We start from the raw sequence: 19,364 nt of genomic DNA, 5'->3' as shown, positions 1-19,364 counted from the left end.
GACTCTACCAAAAAACTCCTCAACCTAATAAGTGAATTTGGCAAAACAGCAGGATACAAAGTCAACATTCAGAAATCAAAGGCGTTTTTGTACACCAGCAATGCAATAGAAGAAGAAGAAATCAGGAATAATATACCATTCGATATAGCACGAAAAAAGATAAAGTACCTAGGGATAAATTTAACCAAAGACACAAAAGACCTGTATGCAGAAAACTATACAACATTGAAAAAAGAAATTAAGGAAGACACAAATAAATGGAAGCATATACCATGCACATGGATTGGAAGAATTAATATCCTTAAAATGTCCATACTACCAAAAGCAATTTATAGATTCAACGCAATCCCTATTAAGATACCAATGACGTATTTCACAGAAATAGAACAGACATTTCAAAAATTTATATGGAACCATAAACGACCTCGAATAGCTGCAGCAATTTTGAGAAAGAAACACAAAGTAGGAGGGATCACAATACCGGACATCAAACTCTACTACAAAGCCACTATACTCAAAACAATCTGGTACTGGCACAAGAACAGACCCATAGACCAGTGGAACAGAATAGAAAGCCCAGAAATAAGCCCAGGTCTCTATGGGCATCTAATATTTGACAAAGGGGGTAGAAGCATAAAATGGAGCCATACTAGCCTCTTCAACAAATGGTGTTGGGAGAGCTGGATGGCTACATGCCAAAAATTGAAATTGGATCATCAGCTGACACCATACACAAAAATAAACTCAAGATGGAAAAAAGACTTAAATATAAGTCGCAACACCATCAAAGTCCAAGAGGAGAACATTGGCAGGAAACTCTCAGATATCCCATGCAGCAATTTTTTCACTGATATGTCTCCTAAAGCAAGGGACATAAAGGAAAGGATAAACAAGTGGGACCTCATCAAAATGAGAAGCTTCTGCACGGCTAAAGAAAACATCAGCAAAATGAAAAGGGAGCTAACCATATGGGAAAATATATTTGCTAATGATACATCAGATAGAGGTTTCATCTCCAAGATATAGAAAGAACTCACTCGACTCCACTCCAAGAAGACAAATGATCCAATCAAAAAATGGGCAAAGGACCTGGGCAGACGCTTTTCCAAGGAGGAGATACAGAGGGCCCAGAGACATTTGAAGGGATGCTCAGCATCACTAGCCATCAGAGAAATGCAGATCAAAACCACCGTGAGGTACCACCTCACACCGGTCAGAATGGCCATCATAAACTGATCAACAAACACCACGTGCTGGCAAGGCTGTGGAGAAAAGGGAACTCTAGTCCACTCTTGGTGAGAATGCAGAGTAGTGCAGCCACTGTGGAAAGCAGTATGGAATTTCCTCAGAAAGCTCAAAATGGAACTGCCTTTTGATCCAGTGATTCCCCTGCTGGGAGTGTACCCTAAGAATTCCAAAACGCCAATTCAAAAGAATCTATGCACCCCAATGTTCATAGCAGCACAATTGACAATAGCCAAGTGTTGGAAGCAACCTAAATGCCCATCAGTAGATGATTGGATCAAAAAAACTCTGGTAGATTTACACAATGGAATACTACTCAGCAGAAAGAAAAAAAGAACTACTAAACTTCGCGACAGCATGGATGGAACTGGAGAGCATTATGCTAAGCGAAATAAGCCAGGGGGTGAACGACACATACCATTGATCTCACCTATAAGTGGATCCTAACCAACAATACAGAGATGCAAGGAAAATCAGACCAGCAACACTGAAAGGAAAAGAAATCAACAGAGAAAAGAGGGAAGGAGAGGGGAGCGGGGGAAAAGGAAGAGAAGGGGAAAGTCAAGGAACATAAAGCAAGGACTCATGGACAAAACCAAAGGGGAAGAGTTGAGGAAGGGAGGGAGGAAGGGAGGGGGCAAGGGAAAGTGGTGGGGGGTAGGTAGAGACAAATGTATTTGAAAAAATAAATTAATTAATTTAAAAAAACAAAAACAAACTATGAACAGTAAAATGACAACAAACTCACAACTATCAACAATTGTACCTAAAAACAAAAACAACTAAGCAAACAACTAGAACAGGAATAGAATCACGGAAATAGAGATCACATGGAGGGTTATCGTTGCGGGAGGAGAGGGGGGAGATTAGGGGAAAAGGCACAGGGAATAAGAAGCAGAATTGTTAGGCACAAAATAAGTAGGGAGGTTAAGAGTCATATAGGAAATGGAGAATCCAAAGATGTTTTATATACAACCCATGGACATGAACTAAGGAGTGGGGGAATACTGGTAGGAGGGATGATGCAGGGTGGAGGGCGATAAAGGGGAGCAAAAGTGGGACAACTGTAATAATATTATCAATAAAATATACTTAAAAATAAAGTAAGCCCCCAAAGGTTAAAAAAAAAAGGCCACCTAACTCAATCTAAGGCATCAAATAAAGTATCCTATACACAGTAGCCCCAGAACTGAGTCTTAAATCATGTTAATATGAAGGCATTTACTAAGGAAAGAAAGTGTAAAATATGTTCCAAGTAGAAAGAAAAGAATAAAGAATTACAGAGTTGATAAACAATATGAAATTTGTGGGGAATGGTACTCCTCCAGCAATGGTATTACTCCTGTTGAGGAATCAGATGAAATTGCAGGTATGGATAGGAATGAAGATATAAAATGTCTTATATGCCATGTCTCTGGGAAATGAAGGCCACTAACAAGTTTTCAACAAGGGCCTGATATAATAGAATCTGTATTTTAGATTTATCCCTGTGGTAACACTTTAGCAGAAAGATCTGAGACAGCTGAGAAGCCTCATATAGTCCAGGGAGAGATGATAAGGACATGAACTAGGGCAATAGCAGTGGCAATGAAGAGAAGTGGATAAATTCTGATAGTGTCTACAAGGTAAAATCATCATGGCTTAGTGAGGGAATGAAAGGAGTAAAAAATGACAGGTTTCTCCCTTGGATGACTAGGTAGATGAAAGTAACATATCTGCAATTGGAAGGGGAGACTTTTATAAGCTTGATAATGAATTCAGATTTGTACACATTGCATTTCAATTTTCTGTTGGGTTTTCCTGTGGAGATTTTTACCAGGCTACTACTGTGCATATGAATATTGGGGAGAGAGTAGAACTAGAGATACAGCCAGGAACACAGAGGTGATAGTAAAAACCATGAATAAATGAAGTTGTTCAGACAAATAAGTAGGCTAAAGAGGATTATGGGCCATGGTAATCAAAAGGAGACTGACAACAAGAAAAAATAATATTTGAGGCCTTGAAAAGCTGGTGTAAAGAGAAAAGGGTAATGAGAAAGCTAGAATGAGAAGAGATTGTTATCAGAGAGTTAACCAATTCCTGAGAACTAAGTCATAATGCCTCAAGGCAGTGATTCTCAAGCTGTAAGCTTTTTATGTGGAAAGCTTGTTAAAACTTGTTGCTGGGCACTACCTCCAAAGTTTTGATTCAATAGGTCACTGTGGTGTCCAATAATTTGCATTTCAAACAAGCTCCAAAGTGGTACTTGCCAGTGAGAACTACAGCTCTAAAGCATCCATTGTGTGTAATGATTTGACTTCTCATTTATGCTCTCAGTTCTCTGTCAACCTTGGGGCAACTGAGATAATAGTCACTCAACTTACTTTCTTTGTTCTGTGATTCAGATAAGGAACCCTGCCAGAAGACAAGTGAAAGTTGTTAGGGGTCCATGAGAGCAGGGACCATACCTATGTAATTAATGATCAAATCACCAAACTCTAGCATAGGTTAGACTTTCAATAAATATTTGTTGAAATGTTGTATTATTCCATAATACAGTTGGGGGAGTGAGCTGGTGACTTTACAAGGGTTTATTGCTGAAGTTAAGATCAAGGACCCATAAGACTAATGTTTGTAACCTTCTAGTCTACAAGGACATAAAATCATTCAGTATGACAGCAGGAATTGGGGTAGAGAAGATGACAGTGAATCAGGTGCCAAAATAGAAAACAGAAGTGGGAGAATGACCTGGAGGCTGATAGATGATGTTAGTTAAGGAAATAAAAATGGTAAAACCATCTTGTTAGAATTTCAAAACTGAGGGGATTTTGCATGAATCCCCTCATGAAAACCATGGACATATAATGGTTTGGAAGTTGTCTGTGAAGAGTTTACCTAAACCAGGGCACATTGGCATACTGTCCATTAATTTTTGTCTTGCATTTTGTTTTATCATTTAATATAGTACACTGAGACTTTACCCACGTGATCAAAAATTGTATACACTTTCTCTTTCTTTACACTTTTATCATTTCCACCATATACATCCTCTTTCTTTCATACATCTTTCTCCCTAAAGTCATTCCTAATATTCTTTGTGTTTGGTTGCTATTGTGAATAGAATGTATTTATCCTTATAGTTCTTGCTTGGTTATTGTGATCTATTATTAATTTTAAATTAAATTTGTGCTTCTTTGACTTATCCTTTGAACTAGGTGTAACCCTTACAATTTCCTCATTAATTATTTAAATAAAATCTTGAACATATGTTCATTTTTGTATCATTATGAGAGTTAAGATTTTACCTTTTAAAATATTATAACATTTGCAATGAATTCTTATCATCCAATATTATTCAAGTAGATTTGACAGATTGTCATTTATACTTTTACATCTAAGTTCACAAACTGAATAGAATATTCTTTTTGGAGCAGTTTGTCAGGTATTGGTATCAGGGTGATGTTAGCTTCAAAAACAGTTTGAAGAAACTCACCAATAAAAGCATATGACCTTAAAGTATTTTTTGAAGTTTCTCTTTGATAATTGTTTTCAATGTTTCTACAGTTACAGGTCCATTTAGTTTTCAACTTTACAATAACGCTTGGTATTGAAATTTTTATTAGATATTTTGAATTTCTCTGAGATGTTCAAATTTATTAAGGTACAATTGCAGTAGTATCTCATAATTTAAGATATCTTTGTATTTGTTATATTTTGCTTATCATTTAAATTTTACTTATAATTCACCTTTGATTTCTTGAAGAAATTTATTAGAGCCTTAACTACTTAATTCATCCACCCATTTATTTTAAATTTTTATTTTTTGTACAAATACATTTGTCTCCACCTTCCCGTCACCACTCTGCCCTGCCTCCCTCCCACACTTCCCTCCCTCAATGCTTCCCCACTTTGGCTTTGTCCATAGGTCCTTTATACATGTTCCTTGACTTGACCCTTCCCTTTCATTTCCCTGTCCCCCTCCCCTTCCCTGTTGATTCTGCTGGTTTCTTTTTTCTTTCAATATTGCTGGTTATATTTTCCTTGCTTGTTTGTTCTGTTGGTTAGGTTCCATTTATAGGTGAGATCATATGGTGTTTGTCTTTCACCCCCTGGCTTATTTCACTAAGTATAATGCTCTCTAGTTCCATCCAGGCTGTCACGAAGAGTAGTAACTCTTTCTTTCATTTTGCTGCGTAGTATTCCATTATGTAAAGGTACCATAGTTTTTTGATCCACTCATCTACTGATGAGCATTTAGGTTGCCTCCAGCAATTGGCTATTGTAAATTGTGCTGCTATGAACATTGGGGTGCATAGGTTCTTTTGGATTGGCGTCTTGGGATTCTCAGGGTATAATCCCAGCAGTGGAATCACTGGGTCAAAAGGCAATTCCATTTTTAGCTTTTTTAGGAAATTCCACACTGTTTTCCACAGTGGCTGCACCAGTCTGCATACCCACCAACAGCGTACTAGGGTTCCCTTTTCTCCGCAGCCTCACCAGCACCTGTTGGCCATACTGACAGGTGTAAAGTGATATCTCTGTGGTTTTACTTGCGTTTCTCTGATAGCTAGTGATGCTGAGCATCCTTTCGTATGTCTCTGGGCCCTCAGTATCTCTTCCTTAGAGAAGTATCTGCCCGGGTATTTTGCCCATTTTTTAATAGGATTGTTTCTCTTCTTGGAGAGGAGTCATGTGAATTCTTTATATATTTTAAAGATCAAACCTCTATCTGATGTATCATTGGCAAATATATTGTCCCATAGAGTTGGCTCCCTTTTCATTTTGCTGATGTTTTCTTTAGCCGTGCAGAAGCTTCTTATTTTGAAGAGGTCCCACTTGTTTATTCTTTCCTTTATGTCCCTTACTTTACAAGACATATCGGTGGAAATGTTGCTGAGTGGGATATCTGAGAGTTTCCTGCCTATGTTCTCCTCTAGGACTTTTATGGTGTTGCAACTTATATTTAAGTCTCCCCCCCCCCAAGCATTTATTTATTTATTTATTTATTTATTTATTTATTTATTTATTTTTTAAATACATTTGTCTCTGCCTCCCCCCCCCACCACTTTCCCTTGCCCCCACCCTCCTTCCCTCCCTCAGCTCTTTGCTTTTGGTTTTTGTCCATGAGTCCTTGCTATATGTTCCTTGACTTTCCCCTTCCCTTCCCTTTCCCTGCGTCCCCCTCCCTCCTTCCCTCTTGTCTCTGTTGATTTCTTTTCCTTTCAGTGTTGCTGGTCATATTTTCCTTGCATCTTTGTATTGTTGGTTAGGTTCCGCTTATAGGTGAGATCTATGGTATTTGTCTTTCGCCCCCTGGCTTATTTCGCTTAGCATGATGCTCTCTTATCCATCTTGAGTTTATTTGTGTGTACGGTGTCAGTTGGTGATCAAATTATCATTTTTTGCATGTAGCTGTCCAGCTCTCCCAACACTGTTTGTTGAAGAGGCTATTTTTACTCCAATTTATGCTTCTGTCCCCTTTGTCAAATATTAATTGACCATAGAGACATGGGTTTATTTCTGGGCTTTCTATTCTGTTCCACTGATCTATGTGTGTGTTCTTTTGCCAGTACCAGACTGTTTTGATTACAGTGGCCTTGTAAATATAGTTTGATGTCCGGTATTGTGACCCCTCCTGCTTTGTTTTTCTTTCTATAAATTCTTGCAGCTATTTGGGGTCGTTTTTTGTTCCATATAAATTTTTGAAAGGTCTGTGCTATGTCTGTGAAATACGTCATTGGTATTTCAATAGGGATTGCATCGAATTTATGAATTGCTTTGGGTAATATGACATTTTGATGATGTTAATTCTTCCAGTCCATGAGCACGGTATATGCTTCCATTTACTTGTGTCTTGCTTAATTTCTTTCTTAAGTGTTGTATACTTTTCTGTGTACAGGTCTTCTACCTCCTTGGCTCAATTTATCCCTAGGTACTTTATTTTTCTTTTTGCTATAGCAAATGGGATTTTTTCCCCTGATTTCTGCTTCTACTATTTCATTGCTGGTGTACAAAAATGCCTTTGATTTCTGAATATTGACTTTGTATCCTGCTGTTTTGCCAAATTCACTTAATAGGTCGAGTAGTTTTCTGGTGGAGTCCATAGGGTTTTCTATGTACACTATCACATCATCTGCAAACAATGATAGTTTTACTTCCTCCTCACCTATTTGGATGCATTTTATTTCTTTTTCTTGTCTGACCACTGTGGCTAGGACTTCCAATACGATGTTGAATACAAGTGGTGAAAGAGGACATCTTTGTCTTGTTCCCAATCTTAGTGGGAAAGCTTTCAGTTTTTGCCCGTTGAGTATGATATTGGCTGTAGGTTTTTCATATATGGTCTTTATTAGGTCGAGGTATGCCCCTTTTATGCCCATTTTGCTGAGTGTTTTGATCAAAAGTGGGTGCCGTACCTTATCAAATGCTTTTTCTGCATCTATCGAGATGATCATGTGGTTTTTGTCTTTCCTTTTGTTTATGTGATGTATTACATTTATTGATTTGCATATGTTGAACCATCCTTGCATCCCTGGGATGAATCCCACTTGATCATGATGGATGATCTTTTCATTTTGTTGCTGGATGTGGTTTGCCAATATTTTGTTGAGGATTTTAGCATCTATGTTCATCAGTGATATTGGCCTATAGTTTTCTTTCTTTGTAGGGTCTTTATCTGGATTTTGGATTAGGTTAATGCTAGACTCCTAAAAAGAGTCTGGGAGTCTTCCCTCCTCTTGGACTTTTTGGAATAGCCTGAGAAGGACAGGGGTTAGCTCTTTCTTAAATGTTTTGTAAAATTCTCCTGTGAAACTGTCCAGCCCAGGGCTTTTGTGTGCCGGGATTTTTTTGATTACTGCTTCAATTTCCCCAGCTGTTATTGGTCTGCTCAGGCTTTCTGCTTCTTCTTCATTCAGTGTTGGAAGATTATACTTTTCTAGAATTTTGTCCATTTCATCCTGGTTTTCAAATTTCTTGACATTTAATTGCTCGTAGTAATTTCTCACAATCCTTTGTATTTCTGTGGTATCAGTTGTTATTGCTCCTCTTTCATTTCTGATGTTATTTATTTGGGTCCTTTCCCTTTTCTTCTTGATGAGTCTGCTTTTGTTTATATTTTCAAAGAACCAGCTCCTGGATTGGCTGACCCTTTGAATTGTTCTTTTAGTCTCTATGTCATTCAGTTCTGCTCTGATCTTGATTATTTCCTTCATTCTCCTTGCTCTGGGATTTATTTGTTGTTGTTTCTCCAGTTCTTGAAGTTGTAGTGTTAGGTCTTTTATTTGAAATGTTTCTATCTTTTTTAGGTAGGCCTGGGTTGCTATGAACTTCCCTCTCAGGACTGCCTTTGCTGTATCCCATAGGTTTTGGACTGTTGTCTGTTCATTTTCATTTGTTTCCAGAAACTTTTTGATTTCTTCTTTTATCTCATTATTGACCCATTCATTATTTAATAGTGTGCTATTCAGTCTCCATGAGTTTGAACGTTTTTGAGGTTTCTCTTTGAGGTTGGTTTCCAGTTTCAAGCCCTTTTGGTCTGAGAAAATGCTTGTTATGATTTCAATTTTCCTAAATTTGTTGAGGCTCGTTTTGCGTCCTGTCATGTGGTCTATCTTTGAAAGAGTTCCATATGCATTTGAAAAGAATCTGTATTTTGCTTCTTTGGGAAGAAAGTTTCTATGTATGTCAGTTAAGTCCATTTGATGTAATGCATCATTCAGTTCCACAAAACCCTTGTTTATGTTTTGTTTGGAAGATTTATCCACTTTTGACAGTGGGGTGTTAAAATCCCCTACTATCAGTGTGTTGCTGTCTATGTCTTTCTTTAACTTCTCCAAGACTTTCCTAATATGTTTCAGTGCTCCTATGTTGGATGCATATAAGCTTACAATGTTTATGTCTTCTTGATGGATTCCTCCTTTGAATATTATAAAGTGTCCTTCTGGGTCTCTTTTTATGGACTTTGTTTTGAAATATATTTTGTCTGATATAAGTATTGCTACCCCTGCTTTTTTTTCCTATCCATTTCATTGGAATATTTTTTCCTTCCCTTTACTTTCAATCTGTGTAGGTCCTTTTGTCTGAAATGGGTCTCCTGTAGGCAGCATATGTGTGGGTCATGTTTTCTTATCCATTCAGCTACCCTGTGTCTTTTGATTAGAGCATTTAGTCCATTTACATTTTGAGTTATTATTGATTGGTTTCTATTCCTTTTTTTTTCCTTGCACCTGTGTTCTTTTCTTTCTCACTCTTTTTCTTCATCTTGTTAAACCAGTCCCTTTAGCATATATTGTAGTGCTGGTTTGGTGGAGGTGTATTCTTTTAGCCTTCTGTTGTCTGGGAAACTCTTAATTTCACGTTCCATTTTAATTAAGAGCCTTGCTGGGTAGACCAGTCTTGGTTGTAGTCCTTTGCTTTTCATGACTTGGAATATTTCTTGCCATTCCCTTCTGGCTTGTAGTGTTTCTGTTGAGAAGTCATCTTCTAGCCCTATCGGGGCTCCCTTGTATGTTACTACCTCTTTCTCCCTTGCTGCCTTTAGGATTCTCTGTTTGTCTTTGATATTTGCCACTTAATTATGATGTGTCTTGGTGTGGGCCTCACTGGGTTCCTCTTGAATGGGGCCCTCTGTCCTTCCTGGACTTGTGTGACTTTTTTTCTCCTCCAATTAGGGAAGTTTTCCTTCATTACTTTTTCTAACAGGTTCTCTATCCCTTGCTCCTCTTCTTCTCCTTCTGGTATCCCTATTATGTGGACATTATTATGTTTCAGGTTGTCCTGAATTTCCCTCAATGCCTCTTCATTCTTTTTGAGTCTTTTTCCCATTTCTTGTTCTTTCTGGGAGCTTTTTTCTACCTTATCTTCCAGCTCGCTGATTTGTTCCTCTGCTTCATCTAGCCTGCTTTTGATTCCATCTGTTGTGTTCTTCAATTCAGAAATGGTATTCTTCATTTTTGCTTGTCTCTTATTGATAGTTTCTATGTCCTTCTCCATGTTGATACAGTTTGCAGTAAGTTCCTGATAGTTTCCCTGTAGTTTCTCATAGTTCTATTTGAGCTCACTGAGCTCATTGACCTTCCTTAGAACCAGTTTTGAATTCAATATGTGATAGTTTATTTGCCTCTATTTCATTTAGTTCTCTCTGTGGGAATTCCTCCTTTCCCCTCATTTGGGGGGTGTTTCTTTTTCTTCCCATTATTTGTGAAACTTTTTTTTTTTTATTCTGCTTCTTAAATTGATCTGTCTCAATTTCCTGACTTTGTGGATTGAACTTCTATGGTAGTAGGTGGGTCTTTTTTTCTTTTTTCTGGGTCTGCCTCTAATGATGTCAGTTGTTGACCCTGTCTGAACTTAGGCAGTCTGTTTGAGACTTCCAGGAATCTACTGCCTGTGTTTGTCTCCTGCAGTTGTTAGTCTAGTCAGTTTGCCCTTAGCTGTCAGGCTTAGGCACCCAAGGGTGGGGCAGTGCCTCCTGAGAGCAGGGCTATGTTGTTCTTACAGGCAGCTGCCACTCAGGGGAGGGGTCTTCCTGAGAAAGATGGAGACTGCGGAATGGGGAAGGAATCAACATCAGGAACCCCCTGGCTAGTCCCTCTGTTCTTTCTCCAGTGCCTCTGATCCAGTCTCTCCTCCAGCATGTCTCTCGGCAGCTCTATGTCCCCTTTAGCCAGTGATCTACTATCTCTGCCAGCTGCTCTGCACTCAGCACCCAGGCCTGTGCACGACTCCTGGGCAGAGTGTCCTGAGGGTAGGGCTAGTGTTTCCTTTATGCCTGAGCAAGATGGTAGCTGCAGAGTGGGAGGTGAGTCATCACCGGGGCCCTGCTGGCCACTGTCTCAGTTCTCTCCCAAAGGTTTCCTCACCAATCTTTCCTCGGGCTCCAACCCACTCTGATCCTGTCTCTGCACAGAGACCAAGGAAGATGGCTGCTACTGCAAAATTTTTGTGTTGGCCCTTTAAATGTCTCTTTGCATCTCCAGCTGCTTGTCTCTAGCAGAGAGCTCCACTATGCTTTTCGCAGTTGTCTTTTGTCTGTGTGCTTTTTTGGGTTCAGATGTTGTAGTCTAGAGGTCCCCACTTATGATTCAGACCTTTTTCTCCTTAGGGGGATCCAACTGGCTGTTTCAATATCCCTCTGGTGCTAGCGCCTGTGGGCACCCAGCCTGCCCTCTCAAGCCTCCACATTTTTTACCTGTTAGGATGTGCGAAAGCTGAATCCACTGTCTGTCTAAGGCTCCAAGGCTCCTCTCTCGCTATCATTCCATCGTTTTCCAGGTGATTTCTCCACAATTTAGTTGCAATTCCAATTTGGTCCTGGGAGGAGGTCAGTGTGACTTCCACTTTCTCCTCCACCATATTCCCTCCCTCCTCATCTACCCATTTAAAAAAACCTACCCCTTGGCTTCATATTATATTGAATTCTCAGTCATGTAATTTCATTCTTCATTTTTAATAATGAAATATTTAAGGTTATTAAGTTACTTATGAATATTTTACTCAAAGTTTTGATAAGTCATAATCTTATTTTTGCTATTTTTTATTAGTCTGCTAGTGTTTCTTTGGGCTAACACATATATATAAATGTGTTCTGAAATATTCAAGCAGTTGAAGACTTTTGTTTAAATTTGAAAAAGCTTTATGTTATCATCTAAGAACAGGGCAAATATAATTTCCATTTTTAAGAGTATTCAAAGGTTTTCTTTGTGGTATACCATATGATAATTAAAAAATATTTTCTGAATATTTCTCTGAATGTTCTCTGAAAATCTTAGAAAAGGTGTATTCACTATCTATAAAATATTTTTCATATTTATTAATTAGATCAAATGAATTATGTTTTTCAAATATTCTAAGTACTTATTTTTTGATTTACTACATCTGTAATAGTTAAATTACATGGAAGTCTCCCATAGAGACATTTCTATAATTTTCTTCTTGTATTACAAACAGTTTTTTCTTTACATATTTGGATGCCTTTTTGCAAAAAAAAAAAACAGTCTATAACTACAATATCTTCAATATAGCTTAAATCTTTTATGATTATAAAATAAATTTCTTGGGACCAACATGATTTGGTTATTGTTCTTCCTTTCGGTTTTTTTTTTTCAAATTGGTAAGTGACATGATAAGATGACTTATTTGGAGAATATATTGATTGGGAGGAAGTAAGACCAAAATATGAGAAACTAGAAATCATGAGTGATTGAATTAAGAGAAAAGCTACAGAGAGCTTTTTAGGGGACTGGTTTGAAGGGAACTGGGACAAACGAAAAGAGTTGAAGGTAACACTTAGATTTTGGACTTAGTTGACCATTATATAAAAGGAAATATAGGAGGAAGATCTGGGTTGACTTTTCAGTGTAAGCCGTTTTATAAAGTTCTGGGTTTTTTATTCATTCCAAAGGACTCAAGCCCAGACCTAATGCTCAGTGTTGAATCTTTGTCAGTTGATTGCTTACTCAAACCAAAGTCTTTCTACCTTAGTCTAAAACACTAGGATAAATATTAAATTTCAGAGAGAACACATTTATTTTAAGTGCTAACAGTTCTTTCATAAATTTAAAGAACAACTTACATTAACAAGGAAGGAATAACCGTCCATCCTATACTATCCCCAGGGTAGTCAATAGGTACAGGTTATGTTTCCCACAAGGGGGCAGCATCATCTAATAAGCCTCCAAAAGGGGCTGAGAAGGTGATGCTGAAAGGGTAGACAACATAGGTTCAGGGAGCGGTAGGACCTGCCACACCAACAAAACCAAAGGGCCCTACTATCTCCAAGGCCATAATTAAGTGACTAGTAGTGGCAGATGTTGCTACGGGAGGGAGAAAGTGGGCATGGAGCTTAACAAGGGAAGATGAGGGGGTGACACATCTGATCACTCCCATTATTATGACTGGTTCAGAAACCACCTTGGATGGTGTCTGTATTTCCTATAAATGCTCATAGGACCTTTATTTCCTGTTCAGATCTCTGTCACCCCTAAATGGTTTCCCAGCAAATTGTGTTCTCTGAAGGCTAGGTTGCAAAGCACACTCCAGTTCTGATGCTCTCATTTAATAATGTTTAGTTATCCTGATTATGCTTCTTTTATGCCCTAGAAAACGGAATGAGACTGAAATTCATTGAGAATCCATTATGTGAAAGGCATTTTACATAAATTGCCTCATTTAATCAACACAACCGTGTCATTATATATTAACTATTATTTCTCATATAACAGAACGAGGAAGTAACATACATGGGTCTATCTGACTCCATAACAAAAACTCTTCCAAATCCACCATGCTACCCCTCCAAGAGGCTTTGTTTAAAACCTAAATCATGATAAATTCAAGATTGAATCAGTCACAACGTGTCTACAGCATAAGGCATTACCTAACATGTCACCTCATATCCAGATACATGGGCAGGCATGGCTTATTATTAGGTACCAGTAGGTAATGTAAAAAAATGAATGGGATCCTATATAACTTCACTCTTACTAACTCAAAACCCAAGTATTATTCCTTGAGGGTAAATCATTTGGATGTAGAGCATGAGAACAATGGAAGAATTAAAAATGGCTTTTGTGTTTCTGATTTGGTTGACTCAAGACATGGTGGTCTCAGTCACTGTGATAAGGAGCTTGGGAAGAGAAGATGACATTTTAGGTTTTGAGCATATTGTCCTTGAAATGCTTCTGAGACATCTAAGTATAAATGTCCAATAGGAAGTTGGTTATATGGGTCTGGGGCACAAGAGATATACTCATCCATATACAGACAGTAATTGAAGCTCTTGAACTGGGTGAGATTTTTCCATGCCATATTAATGAAGTCAGAAAGGTTCACACTGGGGGAAATACCAACATTTAAGGGATGGTCAAAGGAAGAGCAGGTAGAAACCTGGTTTTGAAAACATAAAGAGAGAAGTAAGAAAAGGACAAGTAAATGGGTATCTTGAGAGTGAGGAAGAAGAGTTTCACAAAGGTGGGCATAATCCATTGGCTTTGACAGTTAGGAGGTAATATGTAGCTTTTGACAGAGTAGTTTCAGTGGAGTTCTGAAGGTTAAATTTAGACTGCAGTGGGTAGAAAGATAAATGGTAGGTAAAGAGGAGACAGTGATTATAGAATCTCCTTTAGAAAAACCGAGTATAAGCAAAAGGAGGAAGATGGGGTAGTAGTCAGAGGGGGAAGTATAATTTTAAAAAGACACTTTAAATTCTTTTTTCTAATAAAAATAATTAAGATGGAGAAACTTAGGCATGGGTATAAGAAACAAACTAATAGACATGAAGAAGTTTAAGCTCCAGTAATACAGAGCAAAGATGTAGCAGCCATATGGAAATCTCACCAGTAGGCAGATGTTTGGCAGCATCAGAATGACTATGTCCCATAATGCCCTTACCTTCCTTCTGCTTATGCTACTCACCTTACCTGGAATGCCTTTTTACTTCTGATGGTTTATTTGTCAAATTCTACCCACCCTTTAGCTCAAATTCTACCTCCTCTATGAAGTCTTACCCTATCAATCTCTTCTGAAGTGCTCTTTCTCTTGAACTCCAATAGCAAAATGTGTTTGGACAATCCATTTGACAATCACCATTTACCCTGCAAAATCTCCTTAATTGCTTTCTTCAAAAATGTATTGCTAATTAATGTGTCACATGTGTGTCTTGTCTCCCCTGCTAGACTGTACAGTCCTCAAGGGCAGGGTTTCTATCCTAGAGTTTGCCACAGCCTCCAGAATGCCTACCATGAAAAGCACTACAGTCTCTTTAAAGGTTGAGCAGTGGTAGCCTCTTATGAAGGAGAATACAAAAAAACACTGGGCCCTCGGTATGCATTGAGTCATTTCATTCTCTCAGTAGCAAATGAGGAGACAAAATCTTGCAGAGGTAAAATAAATTTATCCTAGGGACATAGGTAATATGTGGTAGTATCAGGATTTGAACCAAAGGCTATTTCTCCTATGCCTTTTGCTTTAGTTGTCTGCAGAATTCTGTTCATGGGAAACACTTCTTTCCTTGGAGATTTTGACAGAGATATGGCTTTACTACCAACCAGGTGGTTTTGGCAAACCTTGCACCTTGCAGGACATCTTGTATCTTACCTCCTGACAATCAGCTTGAGGATCCGGAAGGAGCCTTTGATGAGGATGAGGGCTTCTTGGCGAGAGCCATACAATGGAGTGCCATTGATATTCACCAGCTCATCACCAGTCCTCATCTTCTGGGACAAGGCTGCCTTGCCCCCATCTTCAATCTGTGTTGCAGAGAACAAAAATAGAAAGCAGGTGGTTAAGCAACTTTTCCCCCCAAATTTTATTCCTTGGCTCTTCCCAACTTCTGAGCCACTAGTAGTGCTTGGACAGGGGTGGGGTGGATGGGTGAGGAATGGCTGGAGGAAGCTCCAGGCAGCAGCTAACAAGTTGATAATAGGCCATTATTTACTGAAGGCAAAGCTTGGGCTACCCTTTTGAGGAAGGAGGCAACACAGTAATAGTACAATCATCCGGGGGAAACAAACACTTCTAAATACGAAAATGATGGTTGAAAGGAACCCCCACAATATGGGTTAAGCCATGCCATTTTGCATAGCAAAATGTGCATGTAAATTAGAGCCAGAAGATCTAGGCTCCAGCAAAATCACCTTTGTCAAGTCTTTTCCTTATCTTTGAACACACTTTGAACTCTGACAAACTGGAGTTTGGATCTTGGGTCGAGTACTTCCTAGCTGTGTAACCCTGAGCAAGTTACCTAATGTCTCTGTGTCTCAAGGATCTCATAAGTGAAATGTAGATACCTCACAGAGTGTTAGTATATGAAGGGTCTGGGAACAGTAAATCCTTAATAAATGTGAGAGCTCTGAGTATTATAGCAAGGGAGTTGACTCTGAAGGTGGCTTCCAGATCAATATTCTGTGAGTGGAATTGCAAATTCAAAGGATAGAAAGTATGCACAAAATAATCATTCATATATCTGTGTTTCTTCAGCAAGTACCTAGCACAGTACTTCCAGTTTCTGGCACACAGTGGGCATTTACCAAAAGCTGGGGACCTGGGTGTTCACTGTTCCACCATAGCCTATAGAATTTACATTGGCCAGGACAATCTTGGCAAGAATGTATTCAGTTTCAATTGAGCAGGACAATCTCGGCAAGTGGGAGTAAGGGAGCATTGAAAGCAAAGTTGTAAATAATAGCCACTGCGGTATGCAAAAGGGAAGCAAAGCAGAATGTCCCCCAAAGGTCCTCACTTATGGCTACTTTTATGCATAATATATTCCTTATACCCCAAAGGTGAGTTCTACCTATTGGAACATCAGTTCCATCCATGGTGGTAGGAGTCATCTCATCCATCCATTAATTCATTCTTCAAGTTTTTAGTGAAGTTATAGTATGCACAGGACAACATGCTAAGTGCTAGAGATACAGAAAAGAACAAAGCACACACAACTCACAGACTCAGGAGTGTGTTACCATCTACAGTTAATATGTCTACACAGATGGTCAAGTAAAAGGAAGGTCTAACCCACTGATGGAATCAGGAAGAGGTGTTTATGTGTTATTTCTCCCAAGGGCAAGGAAGGTGAGGGTGATTAAACCACACAATCCTTAGGGAAAGGTAGATTCTAAGTGGGGCAACTGTGTACTGGCTTTTGCCACAGGTGTTTTTACACTTCCATTCTTGTTCCAATCTTCCTCTCAGTCTTTAATAGCATCCCTCCAATCTATCCCACATAATGGAAGTTAGAATATTGCTGAGCTTTAGGTTGGCCAGCTTATGTGCAATTTGGCAGATGACACCTGAGTACAGAGAAAAATGTTAATTCAGGATTTTAAAAAACCCACCAAATAAATAGAAATTCGGAGTTAAATCACAGATTGTTATTAAATTTATTGCTGCTAATCCAACACTTTTTTTTAACAAGTTAACCTTTGTTTGATAAATTACAGCCAATTTGAGTAAAGAGGGAACAACGATCAGCAAATTAGGATTGCACTCCTGGAAAGAGAGAAAGAAAGAGGAGAGAGAGAGAGAGAGAGAGAGAGAGAGAGAGAGAGAGAGAGAGAGAGAGAGAGAGAGAAGAGAAGAGAAGAGAAGAGAAGAGAAGAGAAGAGAAGAGAAGAGAAGAGAAGAGAAGAGAAGAGAAGAAAAAAGAAAGCAGAGTGCTGTAGTTCAATTTCAGGAGTTCTATTTGAATGACTCATTTCTTTGGCATCCATGGAAGGCCCTCAGCATCAGGCAGGACTCTCAAGGGGTACCAGCCATTTGAAAGGGCTTCCTATGGCTAACAAACAACCACAAAAAGGAGTCTAGCTAATGAATGCTAATAGATTTTTTTTCTGTTGGTATACATTAGTCTTAATTCATTCTACTCATTTTTTATTTATACATCTCAATTATCCATATTACTTACTGTTACCCATAGCAAGTCTTCCCTTCAATATGTATTGATATTAAGTACCAGTTCAGGTTAATTAAGCACTTTGTTACATGAACAAGATCTCTGTTTATTCCAGGCCAGCAATCTTCTCAGGACAGAAATAGTGAGTGTAACAACACCACTTTAGCACAAGGGTGAGGTTTTGCAGAAAACAAAACAGCAAATTGTGGGCATCCAGCACAATCCCAGAGGCCAGACTGGTCCAGAGCAAGGAATGAAACTTCATTTTGTTAAAGATCTCTTGGACTATATCTCAAAGTAGTCCTTTCCCAGACACAGGACATTTACTGAGCTGTACAACTGATTCCTTTTTACATCTCCTGATTTTTTGATGGTTTAAATATTACTGTTCACTAGTCTTTCTCCTCCCCTACCTCCACGTAGATTTCTGGGATCCAGCATGTCTTCCATTTATTGTTTTGCCTCCTGAGAACCAGTTCTTCAGATCAATGGCTCAACCACACATTTTTTTTTACATAGAAGATAAAGCAGCTGTTCATTCTTCTAGCAAGGAAATGGAAAAGAAAAGAAGGGGAAGGGAGCAAGGAAAAGAAGGAGGGAAAAAGATATATACAGGATGGGGCAAAAGTTGGTTTACAGCAGTGAGTATGTAAAAGTTTATTCTTACATTAGTATTTATTATTGTGTTATTTTTCATACAAAAACTGTAAACCTACTTTTTTCTCACCCTGTATATTCTTCTGTGAAAGGCTTTGTTTTCCCTTTCCAGCTACCCCACTCATAGCTCTGGCTGGACCCCAAGGAAGGTGTGAATCAACAAACTTGTTGAGAATAACATGCCCTGCTTGAGCAGCTGTATAGCATCATATTATGCTGTCCATTCAGTGAGACTGGTCTACCTTCCAGCTTTTCTTGAATCAGACCTTCAGGGTGGCTTTCTTGTTTCATTTGAAGTGTTGTGAATTCTCAGATTGGACCCAGATGCATTGAAATGTCAGTATAAACATACATCACAAAGCCCAGTGTAAATGATGGTTAACTTCTGCGTCATTTTGGATCAGCCAAGTGATGGCTGAGCTGGCAGTGAGTGGCTCAAGTAATTGAACATCGATTACATAAGGTCATATAACCAAAAGCCAACAGGTGTCTAGAAAGTTGGGAAGAGCTGATTAACCTTGGACAATTTCCTTTCCCCTCTATTGGCCTTTTACCCTTACTGGTAAAATGGAGGGTTCTGACTAGATGGTCTCTGAGGGCCTTCGGAGCTCTGACATTCAATGACCTGTGAACAATTAGCAAAGTCATGCAATATTCCTTCCCCTAACAAATAATCCCAGCTTTTCATGCCCATTGTACTTTGCCTTCACCCATGTTTCATGCCTCCAAAATGGACTAATTAACATTCATCTCTCATTTTCTTGTATCCTTTATCAATTGTTTCAGAGTGGTCCATCAAGGTTGTAACACTTAAACAGCACAGTTGGGACACTGAGAGAAAGAGATTCCTGAAGTCCCATTTTGTCCTAATGAGTTGATGATTTGAAAATTGTTGGTAGGTCTTCAATGAAGAATAAAGTGCTCTGATAGTTGTCAACAAACTGACAAGTTGGCCCCTTGAGAGAAAAGGCAAAGAAGAATTGGCTTTACAGCACTTACTGGCTTTCTAGTAGCTTTTATTTAGTCAGATATTAGTAGATACTTGCTTGGGTCTTTTGAATAAATTTAGAAGATATGAAAAAGTGAA

At 38.7% G+C, this 19,364-nt stretch overlaps 1 protein-coding gene across 1 annotated transcript in view; it reads right to left on the bottom strand.

Moving 5' to 3' along the window:
• SHROOM4 (shroom family member 4) overlaps positions 1-18,671 on the bottom strand; it is a 153,196-nt gene extending 134,525 nt beyond the window's left edge. Inside the window, exons 1-2 of the mRNA XM_054566313.1 lie at positions 18,630-18,671; positions 15,325-15,476 (exon numbers count right to left, since the gene is read on the bottom strand). Of these exons, the coding sequence (XP_054422288.1) occupies positions 15,325-15,476; positions 18,630-18,671 (194 nt within the window). The remainder of the gene's footprint in view (positions 1-15,324; positions 15,477-18,629) is intronic.
• Positions 18,672-19,364: the final 693 nt, after the last annotated feature.

This window comes from Pteronotus mesoamericanus, unplaced genomic scaffold, assembly GCF_021234165.1.
Source record: "Pteronotus mesoamericanus isolate MK-2021 breed Mesoamerican mustached bat unplaced genomic scaffold, CSHL_Meso_final contig_173, whole genome shotgun sequence".
Taxonomy (NCBI): domain Eukaryota; kingdom Metazoa; phylum Chordata; class Mammalia; order Chiroptera; family Mormoopidae; genus Pteronotus; species Pteronotus mesoamericanus.
The sequence above is the reverse complement of the archived record's forward strand: the minus strand, read 5'-3'. Positions and strand labels throughout refer to the sequence as shown.